Genomic DNA, 14,018 nt, shown 5'->3' on the forward strand with positions numbered 1-14,018 from the left:
CTCCATGACTAACATCCACGTACTCACCGCGCTGTCATCTGATGAGAGCCAAGTCCCACGAGCCAATCTCATCAGGCACCAGCCTGCTTCGTGCTATGCCCATCCCAACATCTTCGCTCGCGTTCATTGGGAAAAGAGGCTCAACACCCTGGAGCCTACATCAACTTCACGTCAGCTACTTTGCATGCTCTTATTCCCATGTAGTCTGCACACCTGATTAGTCTTTTTTGGATGAGTTGCTACGACTGTACCGATCTCGCAAACATCTGGGATCCCCCGCACTGACACCTTGCTGAGCTTCCCACACACACAAGAGAAGCTGATCACCATATACATGTCGCGCTGACACCTATGCGGACTCTCGACGTGAGGTGACACCATCAGGCGACCACGTACCGTACCCGCCACAACGACCTTTTCGCAAAGATGGGATTCTGCCATACATGCCAGTCCTTACCGATTCGCAGCTTCCTGAAGCTTCACCAATGCGACAGTTCCGTGTACGACGAATTCCAGTGGTTTCGGTTGCCCAGATCGGTCACCACTGACGAAACGAAGGAGCCGTTCTACAGGTGGCACAACAGCGTATCAGAACTACAGGCTAGTGTCAGTACATGCGCATTCTGCGACGTCATTTCCCATCATCTCAGTGGCAGCTACCACTATCAAATGAACGCCAAGGACTGTGATGGAACAGCTCTGTGGATACTGGCGCCAATTGGCTCGCCCATGCTGAAGGTGTTCATGGGCCTGGCGGAACCTCAGGTACAGCTCAGTGGCAACTTCAGTTACACGACCACTCCAGGTATTTGACTTCCACTTGTTAACAAAGGCTCAGCTTAACGCGCGCTCTTCAGACAGCTCCGTCGCAGGTTGCTTCAAGAGCCACGTGCCCATCCAGGACACTTTGCACCATTTCGTACTTTCGCAGATGGCAACATGGGTCACGAATTGCAATGAAAACCATCCGGACTGCTCAACGTCGGTGCCATCGCGCAACGCATCTCAGCTACCCACGCGCCTTTTGGACCTTGGTTCAATGCCTAAAGCAGCTGACTTTGAAGGTACCCCAGGTGATCCACGTACTTTATTGGAGAACAAATCACTTAGGCTTATCGAAAAAGGCCCGGACAGTGAAGGCCAGTATGTCGCATTGAGTTATTGCTGGGGGAAAGCTTTGGCATTCACCACAACCTTGAAAGATCTCGACAAGTACAAAAAAGACGGGGGAATCAAGTACAATCAGCTCCCCGAAACCATTCGAGACGCCGTCTTTCTCACCAGATATCTAGGCATACGGTACCTCTGGGCTGACTGTCTTTGTATCATACAAGATGACGGAGAAGACTGGGAGACAGAGGCTTCTCGGATGGCTGATGTGTACAGCAACGCGTATCTGACCATCGCTGCGACACGTGCCAGTCATTGTGGCGAGGGCTTCTTGCACGCACGTAAACTGAGAGGAGAGACTATCATCTCTTTTGAAGACGACAAGGGCTCTTTCGACCTTTACTTCCGTTACGACGATTTGATGTGGTCTCCTGGCTCCATGGAGTCTATCACTGACGAGTCAATCACGATGCGGCGGGTACAGCTCACCTTTCTGATGATTCGCACAGCGTTCCGACAAGCTAATGTGAAACAGGAAGAGCCCCTCCTAAGCCGCGGCTGGGTACTTCAAGAACGAATTCTTGCAACACGCACCTTGCAGTTCACAAGCTACAACATGCGCTTAGAGTGTTCGAAGCAAGTCTTCACTGAGCCCCAATTCGTCGACAAATACGGCACCGCGAAAGAGACGTCATTGGAAAGGATAGCACAGGGGCTTGAAAGTATCAAGAACGCGACTACCGCAGGCGCTCAGCAGATACAGGTTCCGGCAGTCATCGGGAGGTCCTATGGATGGCGCGTATGGGCCCGCATGATTGAGGACTACACATCGCGCAATCTGAGCTATGCGTCCGACAAATTCCCCGCCCTAGGTGGCGTTATCTCAGCCCTACAGGTGCTCACTGGCGACACCTGCTTCGCTGGCATTTGGAAGAGCTGGTTTCTACAAGGTCTACTTTGGCGCTTGCAGGATCCCAACTGGGATGAGTATGTCTTTTTCCCGAAGGAACCACAGAGGGCCATCCCTTGGAGAGCACCCACATGGTCATTCGCGTCTGTCGAAGGAGTCGTGTTATATCTACTCGAGGAAAATTTCGACCAAGGACTGTGCGCAGAACTGCTGAGCTGCGAAGTCACGCCTAAGGGTAAAAACCCCCTTGGAGAACTTACAGACGGATTCGCCAAGATCAGAGGACCGATTGCTGCTGTCTCTGCTGTATTACCGGATTTATCGCTTAACGGCAGAGAGTGCATGGTCAGCATGACAAACGGTAGGCTTGCTGAAGCCAGTATATACTTTGACATCGAAGTGTACGACTCTTGCCAAGTCTTCATGATCACTCCTCACCTGGGTGTTGCCGTTATACCGACCGACATCGCCGAAGGGACATACACAAGAGTTGGGGTGGTCTCGGTGTACAGAGTCTTTGACCCAGGCAGCGACACTCGAAGTCGCGGTAGGCGGGCACACGAGAACCGCGACAGGTCGATCACGTCGTCTCACTACCCTAGTCCGAAGATCATCACCCTGCTGTAAGGCTCGGGGGCCAAGAAGGTTGGTCTGTATATGAAATGGAAATTAGAGGCCGTTGGCATATTGCAGGAGTAGCTCCTTTTTAGTGAGGTCAATCAAGTCGACATGTTCAACAATAGCGCGACTCACAGTCACTGGGCTAGACGAAGCATAGCATGAAAGAGTCTGTCTACATTATCGTTGCTGTCTAGCCACTTCGAAATGCTCACCCAGTACGATATCAACAGCCTGTTCGGCAATCGCGTAAACCGGTACCTGGTAATGAGCCGCAAGGGGCTTTGGAATGACACTCGCATCAGCGACACGCAAATTCTTAACTCCAGACACCCTCAGCGATCCATCAACAACGGTCCCCATCGCTGCTGTCCCTGCAGGATGATATGTGGTACTCGCGCCCATCTTGAGTCTCGCGTCGATCTCTTCGTCCGACTTCCCCGGATAGCCTGGCGGAATGTGTTCACATTCGACAAGCATCTTACCCTCGGCTGTATTCAACATCAGCTCGGATTGCATACGGAAACCCTCGCGCAAGACGTAGCGATCTACTTCCGTGGCGCAGTAGTTCGGGTCGATGATAGGATTCGCGGACGGGTCGGACGATGTAAGCGTCACCGAGCCTCGCGACGTCGGAAGACAGCCCATGAAAAAGGTCATGATGGATGATCCGTCAATCGGAATACTAAGACCCTGCGCTTCTGCTCCGACGGCAATGTACATGAGAAGCATCTCGAGGTGAGTGCGTGGGCCCTTGAGCAGTGCGTGGTCATCAGATACCGGGCCCTCATCGCGCTCGATGGCTGCCTTCAGTGTCCCGACTTGGTGTATAGGCGCGCGAACCAAGAAGTCTACCGGCCCCCCTCTGTCGTAATTTAGACCACCGAAGAGCGGCGAGCCGATCGCTACACCCTTCTCTGGGTTTCGCAGCTTCCAATAACGGTACATCATCAGATGATCATGCAGATTCTGGCCGACGGCTGGTAGATTGGATACAACTGGAATGTTGTGCTGCGATAGCTGGGAAGGCTCTCCAATGCCAGAGAGCATCAAGACTTGGGGCGTTCGGTAGGCGCCCGCGGTTATGACGACTTGGCCGCCTTCGTTGAGATCAATGCGTTCGCCATCTGTGAGCTCGACGCCGACTGCCGTATTCGTATCGTCGAATAGCACACGCCGGACGATGGTTGATGTGCGCACTTGGACACCGTGAAGCGGGTATACGGAGTGCGCCATCTGCCGTTTGCCATCCTGGAAGTTCTCAACCAGATCGCTGATGCCTTGAGGTCGGCCGTCGTTTAGGTCATGGATATGTGGTATGTCGAGGTTCGACCAAAGCTTATGGACGGGTTCGCGCAATGGGTATATACGGCCGGTAGAGGTGACAGATGCCGTGTGCATCGGACCGTCGTGCCCATGCTGCGAGGGATCCGCATCGGGGTCGAAGTGCCTTTCCGTGCGCTTGAAGTATGGCAATAGGCCGTCGTAGCTCCATCGCGGATCGTCAACATCGCGTGCCCACTCGTCATAGTCCTGCGCATCGCCTCGAATCCATCCACCTAACACAGTCAGCTGGTCGCGCGCACCTGCAGTCACCATGTGTACCGTTGTTGATAACGCTGCCGCCGCCAAGGCCTCTAAAGCCTACATTTCGCTTGGGCTTCCCATCGAGATGCTCTTGAGGTGTTGTAGAGTAGTTGTAGTCGTACTGGGAGAAGTGGAGGTTCGCGGCCGCGGCTGGTATGGCAACATGTGGATTCCCAGTAGGATCGGGACCGGCTTCAATGAGTACAACGGATAGCGATGGCTTCCTCTCGTGCAGACGCGAAGCGACCACGGTGCCAGCAATCCCGCCGCCTACGATGATAACGTCGGCCATTGCAGACTCAGCTTGTCCACAGTGCGAGGAAGCGGGTCGAGAATGCCACTGGATCAGCTATATGTGCGGTGCAGCTCGCATCATAGCACTTGAAGTAGGCGGGGCGTATGGGCGTATGCAGTCAGCCGCTGCGATCCAATCATACATTCCGCCGTCACGGCGTAGTCCATCGATGCGCAAGACCACGGTGGGCAACGACCAGTCAGCCCATCGTCATCCACCAACACTCCGCTATCATATTCACCGCCTTGATCTGTCCGCGGCTTCGAGTGGAACGGTGATGTTGCGCATGAGGGTAGGTCGGTTAGGCATGCTCAGCGCAAAGGCGGGATGTGTGGGTCCCGGATGGCGGCAGGGGGTTGAGATCGACATCGTGAGCGGTAACGATAGGGTTCTGTTTGCATATTGCGCATCGAGGTTGACCGACCCTTGGACGTAGTTGCGAAGTCAGCGAAGGTCAAGACGTAAAAGTGACTGCTTAGGATTGGTACGTCATCAAACTGACGCTCGCGGGGTAGCCGGTGCCATCTAATAGACATCGCGCTGGAAGTTTCGTATAGCCTTTTCGCGGCCTGGTCCAATAGCCAATGATCATATGAAAGCCAGGAAGATTCGATATGCTGTGCGGTGAGGAGACTGGCTGTCGTGTCGGGATTACGCGTGAGACAACCGCAAGATTCCTATCGCCTTCGCACAAGCTATTGAACCGGACTAGATTGCCATTGTGGGAGCCGTGTAGCGCCTTGGGTGTGGGTGACAGTTCGGCAAGCGTGGTGACTGTTTACGTGTTGGGGGCGACGCGTTAGCTAGCCAGCCGGATGACGCATCGGAGCTACATAACGCCGCGCCGCGCCTCCTGCACCGAGGTACACGCACCCTTGCTCTCAACACCTCATCGCCGGCATCCCATCCTGCCATCCTTCAAAGAGAACGACGCTCGAACATCTATAACAGCTGCTGGTACCTTCGCGAATTAATGATGTGATCGAGTGAACAGGCGCGCGAAGTCTGCGTCCTTCACTTGCGCAGTCGGGAACGCGACCCAGGCTTGGGCTCCTACAGAACCGCGTGACGGATGCTTCGCTTAGTACACTCTCGACATCGGATACAAAGCCCGCTGCGTACTTCGCTATCTCGAGAAGCCAGCTTGTCCGCAAGAATGTCTCGATACAAAGTTCGGCTCGGAACGACGTCCATTCTCTTCTAGGTTTCACCCGGTTTGAAGTTATTAAAGGGCATCGCGCACGTTGCAGCCAACGCCAATCCCCCTCCCAAGCTTTCTGAGAGCTATGGGCTTAGACAACGTCGCATGCGTCTCGTAGATTGCAGCCGCGTCATTGCGCTTATGTTCAGGCTCGACCGTGAGTAGCGATATACGCCGTACACTCGATACGGACCACCGACCATGATCCATGACAGACCCACATGTTGCGGCAGTGCTGGTGCTGGGTCGGTGAAACGTGAACGGATCTTCCCGAGCCCATGTTCGGATTTCGATGGCGCTAAACTAAAACGCCGGTTAGTCAGCGTATCCGTATTCAACGCTTCAAGACCCTCTCGCCGCTATCCGTATTTCCGCCTCCACGTATTTCTTTTCATCGTCCTTTCGCCAATTACGTCGCATTCGCCAAAGTCCGCCATGGCTCCGCGTAAGGTTCTGAGAAGATCGCATCGCAAATCTAGGAACGGTTGTCAAGAGTGCAAGAGACGCCACATCAAGGTACGCGACGGCATCATGAGCGCGGGTACCTGCATCTGCTCGCGTAGCATTAGGGAATAAACCATACTGATCGTTCTAGTGCGATGAGGCGCAGCCCACGTGCGAGAATTGCGCGCGCGATGATCGTACATGCACGTACTCAAGGCCACCAGACCCATCTCAACGCGCGGTATCCAGCCAATCGCCATATGCGGTGCCCGAGACCACATCAGGATCTTACTTCGGAACTCCAACGTCGCATGGCGTGCCGAGTACGGTGGAACACAGCAGTACGGTGTCACCAGCCGTGACGTCTTCCGTGGACCTGTCTTTCCTCTCTCCGGCGGCGTCGTCACCGCATGGCTCGGACCTCTGTTTTAGCTTGCGACATATGCAGTTGCTCAGCCACTTCATCTACGAGACGTTGCCAAGCCTCGCAGAAACAGGGTCGATAGACGACACGCAAGCACGTGCTCTTATGCCAGCGATTCTGTCAGAGCCATATGCCATGTACCAAGTTCTGGCCCTCTCCGCCATGCATATGAGCTACCAACACCCTGAAGAAGCAGACCGACATCGCGAGGAGGCTAGAGCTCTCCAAACCCAGGCGTTGTGCGCCTTCAATAGTGCACATATCGAAGTTACGCCAGATAACCTTTTGTCTATCATGTCATTCTCTACCATGACTGGCTTGCACGCCCTCTCAGAAGTCGCTGGGAATGCCAATGTGGGACCGGGTGGAGTCTTGGATGGATTCGTCACGTACATGAACTTGCATCGAGGAGTTCGAGCCATTATATCGCAATCCTGGGGATTCTTGAACCAGACCAGCGTTGCTCCACTTTTCGAGCGAAGCACGAGTGCCATTCATCATGCCATATGTTCGAACGGGCAAACAGCAGTAGCAGTGGCGGAGCGCCTGTCAAACTTACTGGACCACGCGGACATGAGCGAGGAATCTCGACAGACTTGCAGTGTGGCTGCATCTGAGCTGACAGTCGTATACCAGACAGAGCCTGACGTGGAAAAGCCGTCAAATCAGCCGCCTGGAACTGGTTTAATCTGGGTGTTTCCAATTAATCTCTCGAGCGAGTTTACGGCACTTTTGTCTATGCGCAAACCGGAAGCGCTCATTATCCTGGCCCACTACGCGGTTCTTTTGCATCGTAGACGCCGGGTGTGGCTGGTCGGCAACGTCGGCAGGGTACTAATCGAGGAGATTTCGAGATTCTTGGGCAGCTTCTGGAAAACTTGGCTCGACTGGCCGAACGAGGTACTTTTGCAACCCTAGCGCGATACGTAGCCAACCAGCGAATACGTCGTATACCATGACTCGTATTCGTCCCTATCGACGCATCGACCACCGAGCGGACTCGCCTGTCGTACCAGAGTACCTACAGTAGGCATCTCGGCGAGAGCTGTTGTATCATGTCGCTACTTATATGATCAATGTCGCGATCGTTCCAACTCATCATCCGACCACAGTCTCTCGTTCCAAAATACAACACGATGCAGAACCTCACCGTCCCATTCTCTGCCTGCAATGCCAGCTCTATCCCGCACCCCGTCGTCTTTGGCGCCAATGTCACGGGTCTCACCGCTGCGCTCGTCCAAAACTACACGGGAGCTTTCGACACGTCCACCAACAAGCCTTCTCCCGCCGCGCTCGGCCTCGACTTCTGCAACGTGACCGTAACATACACCCACGAAGGCCAGAACGACAACATCAATGTAGAGACATGGCTCCCAATCGATAACTGGAACGAACGACTGCAGGCCGTCGGAGGCGGAGGCTGGGTTGCTGGCCGGTTCACTATATCCTACGTTTTCATGGACGAAGCGATAGGCGAGGGCTATGTGGCTTCAACAACAGACGCCGGCCTAGGCTCGTCACCTATTCCTGATCCGTGGGCGCTGAACAGCCCTGGCAATGTCAATTTGTATGCGATACAGAACCTCGCCTCCAAGTCTCTCCACGACCAGTCTTTCATCGCCAAAGACGTCGCCAAGTCCTTCTACGGACAAGCCCCGAAGTATTCCTACTGGAACGGATGCTCCCAAGGTGGTCGCCAGGGGTTCATGCTCGCTCAGCGCTACCCTGAGGCGTACGACGGCATCAATGCAGGAGCGGCTGCGATCAACTGGAATGAGTTGTTCTTCAACGCTGCATGGGCGCAAGTCATGATGTCAATGACAAACCAATTCCCGACGAAGTGTGAGCTTGACGCCATCACCTCGGCTGCTGTCGCCGCTTGCGACCCTCTCGACGGCGTTGTTGACGGTCTCGTTTCCGACCCGGAGAAGTGCTTCTTCGACCCATTCACGATAGTTGGCAGCGTTCACAACTGCACATCGACCGGAAAGGCTGTCACGATCAGCGAAGGAGCCGCGGTCATTGCGAACGCTACATGGGAAGGCCCCCGGGGACCTGACGGCGAGTTCATCTGGTACGGCGTTGACTACGCAAGCGATCTCACCGGCAGCGATGGCATGGACGGTACCCCTTTCCGGGTCGCTCTTGCGACAACAACCTGCAATGCCAATGGTACATGCACCGGGTCTCCGTCGGGCCTTGGTGAGAATTGGTTGAAGTTCTTCGTCAAGAAAGACCCCGAGTGGAACTACACGCAGATCAGCACAGTGGAGGAGTACACGCGTATGTTCAAGTCATCAGTCCAGGAGTGGTCTTCCATCATCGAGACGGCGGACGCAGACCTTTCGGAGTACCGCAAGGCTGGTGGCAAGCTCATGACATTCCACGGCTTGGTAAGTTCTCCATCCGCTACGCCTTTACTCTTGACACCCGACTAACTTCTTCTCCAGGCCGACAATATCATCCCGCACAAGGCGACCGACAACTACTACAACCGCGTGAAGGACCTTGACGCCAACGTCGACGACTTCTTCCGCTACTACCAAGTCCCTGGCCTCGGACATTGCAATGGTGGCGCTGCCGGCGGCAAGCCTCCCGCCACGTTCCATGCGCTCGTCGACTGGGTCGAGAAGGACGTCGTGCCGCAGACCTTGCCCGTGAGTTTCAACGATACGAAGGGAACCCAATTCGACAGGTTCCTGTGCCCGTACCCGCAGAAGACACGACTCATCTCGAAGGACAGCGATGCGACAAAGCCGGAGTCGTACAAGTGTGCTGTTTGAGCTTGCGAAGGTGCGACAGTAGTGACAGCGCGAGGGCTGCGACGATTTGTATATAGAAGCAGTTTTGTTGTTTGTTTTAGCGATTCGCTCGCGAGATAGATAGAGGTGGTGTTCGCGTTCGATGTTGTAATAATTCAAAACCTTTGCCTTTCTGCACGATGTGTTTGCGCAAGCTCTTCGTACACGTTTGCCGCGCGAGTTCTTTAAATAAGCTCTTTGCAGAAGTTTTAACGTAATTAAGTAGTAAGTTATAGTAGCTCTTTTCTGTTTTGTATCTAGATGCATATAAAACATACTCTAGTACACTAATCTAATTATTTATTAGTACTATTAGTATACGTAGTCTAAGAGGTAAGTATTCTTAGTATTCTTAGAATCTTTATTATTAAGTGTCTAGTAGATACCTATATATAGAATATAGATTAAAATATAACTAATACTTATATTAATATCTATAAGATAAATCTTATTTATCTAGTAATTATAATCTAGAATATTCTTTAATATTTATAGTAGAATCTCTAGAAGATAGTATATCTAATAAGTAAAACTAAAGTATAAGGTAATAGATAAACTTATATAAAGATAGAGATAGTTAGCTTTAGAAAAATATACTTATAGAAATAGAAAAACTTTATTTTACTTTATTTTTAGTTAAGAAAGTATATCTTTAGCTACTTTTATATATAATTAAATTTATTAAGTATTTATTATAAGTAACTATATATATATATAGAAATAAGTATAAGGTATAGAGCCTCTATAGCCTACTTATAATTAGATAGATTAAATAATATAGAGCTTAGCGCGCTAAGTCTCTAGCTAATATTTTAATATTTTTAATTTTACTAAAGATTACTTTAGTACTATAATCTATTAATATAATACCTAACTTTATTATATAAAGAATTAGAGTTATATTCTTTACTTTTACTAATAAATTACTAGCGCCTACACTAGCTATCTACTATATTTTTTTTTTCTTTATAGCTATAATTATTTATACTTAACTATTAAAATATATCTCTAGATTTTAATAGTAGTATTATAATTATATACGCTTTCTTTCTTAATACTTACTATACTCTATATACTATTATATATTATTATTAGAGTTATACTAATATAAAAAGTTAAAGTTTATATATAACTCTAAGTAGACTATATAGATATTTTATAGTATATTAAGAATACTAAGTTTATATATATTACTTTTCTATCTACTCTTTAGTATTAGTACTTCTATATTTACTTTATAATAAATAGACTTACTATATAATACTTAGCGCTTCTATTTACTAATTACTAGTCTTAGTATTATTATTACTATAGCGTATACTTACGTTATACTTACTATCTACTATAGTAAGCCTATACTAGGTATTATAGATTACCTCTATCTACTTAAGGTATACTTTATTTTAGTATAATAAATTAATACTTATAATACTTTATAGTTTACTTATATATAGTGTATCTATTATTTTTCTTATTAATACTACTATATTTAACGCGTAGGTTTTGTTTTTTAGATCTATATAATACTACGTAGATTACTTTATTTATATTATTATAATATTTATATAAATTACTCTATTTATATTATTATAATACTAACCTTATTATATAAAGAATTAGAGTTAGATTTTTTACTTTTGCTAATAAATTACTAGCGCCTACACTAGCTATCTACTATATTTCTTTATCTTTTATAGCTATAATTATTTATACTTAACTATTAAAATATATCTCTAGATATTAATAGTAGTATTATAATTATATACGCTCTTTTTCTTAATACTTACTATACTCTATATACTATTATTATAAGAAATATAATTAGGTAGGTATATAATAGAATATAAGCTATTAAGTAGAATATAAAGGTATAGAGACTTTTATATTCTAGAGCTAGCGCTAGTCTAACCTAATTAGGCTAGGCTAGTTACGTAATAACGTAATTAGGTAAGTATAGATAGAACTATAATATTACCTTCTTTTTTTAAAGTAATTATACTAGTAATTAAGAGGCTTCTCTAAAAAGAAGTATATGCCTTAATAGTAATAGCTTACTTAATATAATATACGCTTTTATAGTAATACTCTATTTCTATTTTCTATTCTTTTCTATTCTATAGCGTATTATATTCTCTATAAGTTACTATCTAGTTATATTATAATACGTAGACGTAGTGTTTAGATTAGAGTTAATAGACCTAGAATTAGAGTTAGAGTTAGAGTTAGAGTTAGAGTTAAGATTAGAGTTAGAGTTAGAGTAATAGAGATAGCTTAGTAACGTAATCTAACATAGATAGAAAGTAAGTATAGTAATAAGCTTAGGTATAGTTAATACTATTAGAGTATCTTACTTTACCTAGCTACTTTAGATCTACTAAGTAACTATAAGACTAGCTTTCTAAACTAGTATTATAATAAACCTTCTCTAATAGATTAGTCTACTAAGCTATAGAGTCTTCTACTATATTTTTATTATTAAAGCTATTAGCGTAGCTATTAAAGATATACGCTAAGATAGTATTAAAATATAAAGCTAAGTTATAATATAGGTTATAGAGTAGTAGCTTATAAGAATAGTAGTTATAAAACTTTTATACTATCTTCTCTATACTCTAAAAATTAGTGTAATCTTACTATAGTAGTAATGCGTTCTAGTCTAGAGAGTTAGTGTACTTTACCTTATACTACTAAGTCTCTTTAGCGCTAGTAATAGAGTTTTTATAATATTATTTAATATAATAGTTAATAACTTTATTAATATAGTAATTATAAACGTTATTAGGCTTTTTATTAGTAAAAACTTTTTTAGAATAGAAGTTAGTAAAACTTTAGTTAGTGTTAAGGTATAATAGCTATAGATAGAATACTAAATAGATCTACTTATAGTAGTTAGAGAAGTTAAGAATAATAGTATAGTAGTTAGAGATAGCCTTAACTTAATAGAGCTCTAGGTTCTTAGTACTTAGACTATAGTTAAGTTTTATAGTAGAAATATTATAAGTATTAATATAGACGTAGTCTTTAACTTAATACTTAGAAGTAGCTTATTAGTTCTAGTTAGTATAGTGTTCTATTCTCTTTTAAGCCTAGCGTAAGTTCTACTATATAAACTTTATAATCTAGACTATATAATTAGCTATTCTACGTACTTTATCTTAGAGAAGCTCTTTAGTATAAGACTAGATAATAATAGATAAGTCTAGTTTAATACTTATATAAGAGAGATAACCTTTTATAGCTAGAGCTAGAGCTATTCTAGTAGAAGTATTCTTATAGTTATTAATAGTAAGCTAAGTAATAGAGAGCTAGTTAATCTAATTATTCTATATATAGTTAACGTATATGCGTAGATAATACTTTAACCTAGTATTAGTAACTTCTATCTAGCTATTAGTTTCTAGATAATACACTATAGATAGCTTTAGTGTAATATCTATTCTTATATAAAGCTTTTTCTAGAAGTAGAATATAAATTAGGCTTTATAGTTAGACACTATTATAAAAAGAAACTCTTTCTCTCTCTAGATATACTTAATAAAAGTATAGATAATAGTCTATACCTTTAAGTTCTCTAACGTAATAAACTTCTATTACTTACTAAGTTAGTTAATAATAACTATAACGTATTTATAAGTCTAACTAAAGTAAGTATAGCATAGTAGAGGTATAATAAAGTTAACTAATAAGTTAGTCTAAAAGCTATAAAGTATAGATAGTAGGTATAAAAGACTCTACTTCTAGTTTTTATATAGCTTAGTATAGTAGTAAACTTTATAGCTTCTTATAAACTTAGTAATAGTATCTATTATTAGTAGCTAGTAATAGTGCTAACTAACTAAGTAATATATTAGGCGCTTACTACTATAACTAGTAGAGAGACTATTATAGTATAGCTAGATAATATTCTTATATAGATTATTATTAAAAAGTATAACTAGCCTATTCTAAAAATAGACTAAACTATTCTAAATCTTATAGTTCTTTAGCTTTATCTTAAGTCTTATATCTATAATAAAACTATAAAGTAAACGCTAAGCGCTATTCTACTTAGCCTTAATAATTTCTATTATTATACTATTATATTTATACGCTATATAAATAGTAGCTATAATATTTTTTAGAGTATTCTTCTTTAGTATCTATACCTAAGAAGCTAGAATATTAGCTAGAGAGTTCTTTATAGACTCTTTCTCTAGATTAATATCTAAGTTAGCTACTAAGTTAGATAGCTTATCTACTAAGTTACTATTCTTAATAACTTTCTTACTTATAAGATAAACTATAGACGCTAACATAGACGCTACCTTATAATAGTTATTAAATAGTATTCTTACTAAGTAGACTACGTATATAGCCTTTTCTATATATCTAGCTTATATAATATTTTATTATATAGTAGTATTAATATAATTAGAACTAAGTATTATTTAGATTTAATAGAGAATATAAAGATTATTTAGATTTATAAAAGTATTACTAAAGTAGTAAGTAAGTATATTAGACTTTGTACTAAGACGCTCTAGATAGTAAGTAATCTTAAAGTTAAATTTACTAAGAAACTTAGTCTAGTAGGCTTATTACTAGTTAAGATTCTTATTTACTATAAACGTTTATAGCGTAAAGTAATT

General features: G+C 44.3%; 3 protein-coding genes across 3 annotated transcripts; 2 read left to right on the forward strand and 1 right to left on the reverse strand.

The window, feature by feature from the left end:
* Nucleotides 1-1,039: 1,039 nt before the first annotated feature.
* On the forward strand, nt 1,040-2,647 carry J4E78_001677 (uncharacterized protein; the record flags this gene model as incomplete). The annotated part of the gene is made up of 1 exon (XM_049362332.1): nt 1,040-2,647. One exon carries the CDS (start codon nt 1,040-1,042, stop codon nt 2,645-2,647), a length of 1,608 nt encoding a protein of 535 aa, XP_049227615.1.
* A 171-nt stretch (nt 2,648-2,818) lies between these two features.
* J4E78_001678 (uncharacterized protein) lies at nt 2,819-4,517 on the reverse strand (the record flags this gene model as incomplete). Its single annotated transcript, XM_049362333.1, has 2 exons — nt 2,819-4,197; nt 4,244-4,517. 2 exons carry the CDS (start codon nt 4,515-4,517, stop codon nt 2,819-2,821), a joined length of 1,653 nt encoding a protein of 550 aa, XP_049227616.1.
* Nucleotides 4,518-7,658: 3,141 nt separating this feature from the next.
* J4E78_001679 (uncharacterized protein) lies at nt 7,659-9,372 on the forward strand (the record flags this gene model as incomplete). Its single annotated transcript, XM_049362334.1, has 3 exons — nt 7,659-7,667; nt 7,732-8,982; nt 9,040-9,372. 3 exons carry the CDS (start codon nt 7,659-7,661, stop codon nt 9,370-9,372), a joined length of 1,593 nt encoding a protein of 530 aa, XP_049227617.1.
* Between the last annotated feature and the right edge of the window lie 4,646 nt (nt 9,373-14,018).

This window comes from Alternaria triticimaculans (assembly GCF_023758025.1).
Source record: "Alternaria triticimaculans strain BMP 0046 chromosome Unknown scaffold_1, whole genome shotgun sequence".
Classification (NCBI taxonomy): domain Eukaryota; kingdom Fungi; phylum Ascomycota; class Dothideomycetes; order Pleosporales; family Pleosporaceae; genus Alternaria; species Alternaria triticimaculans.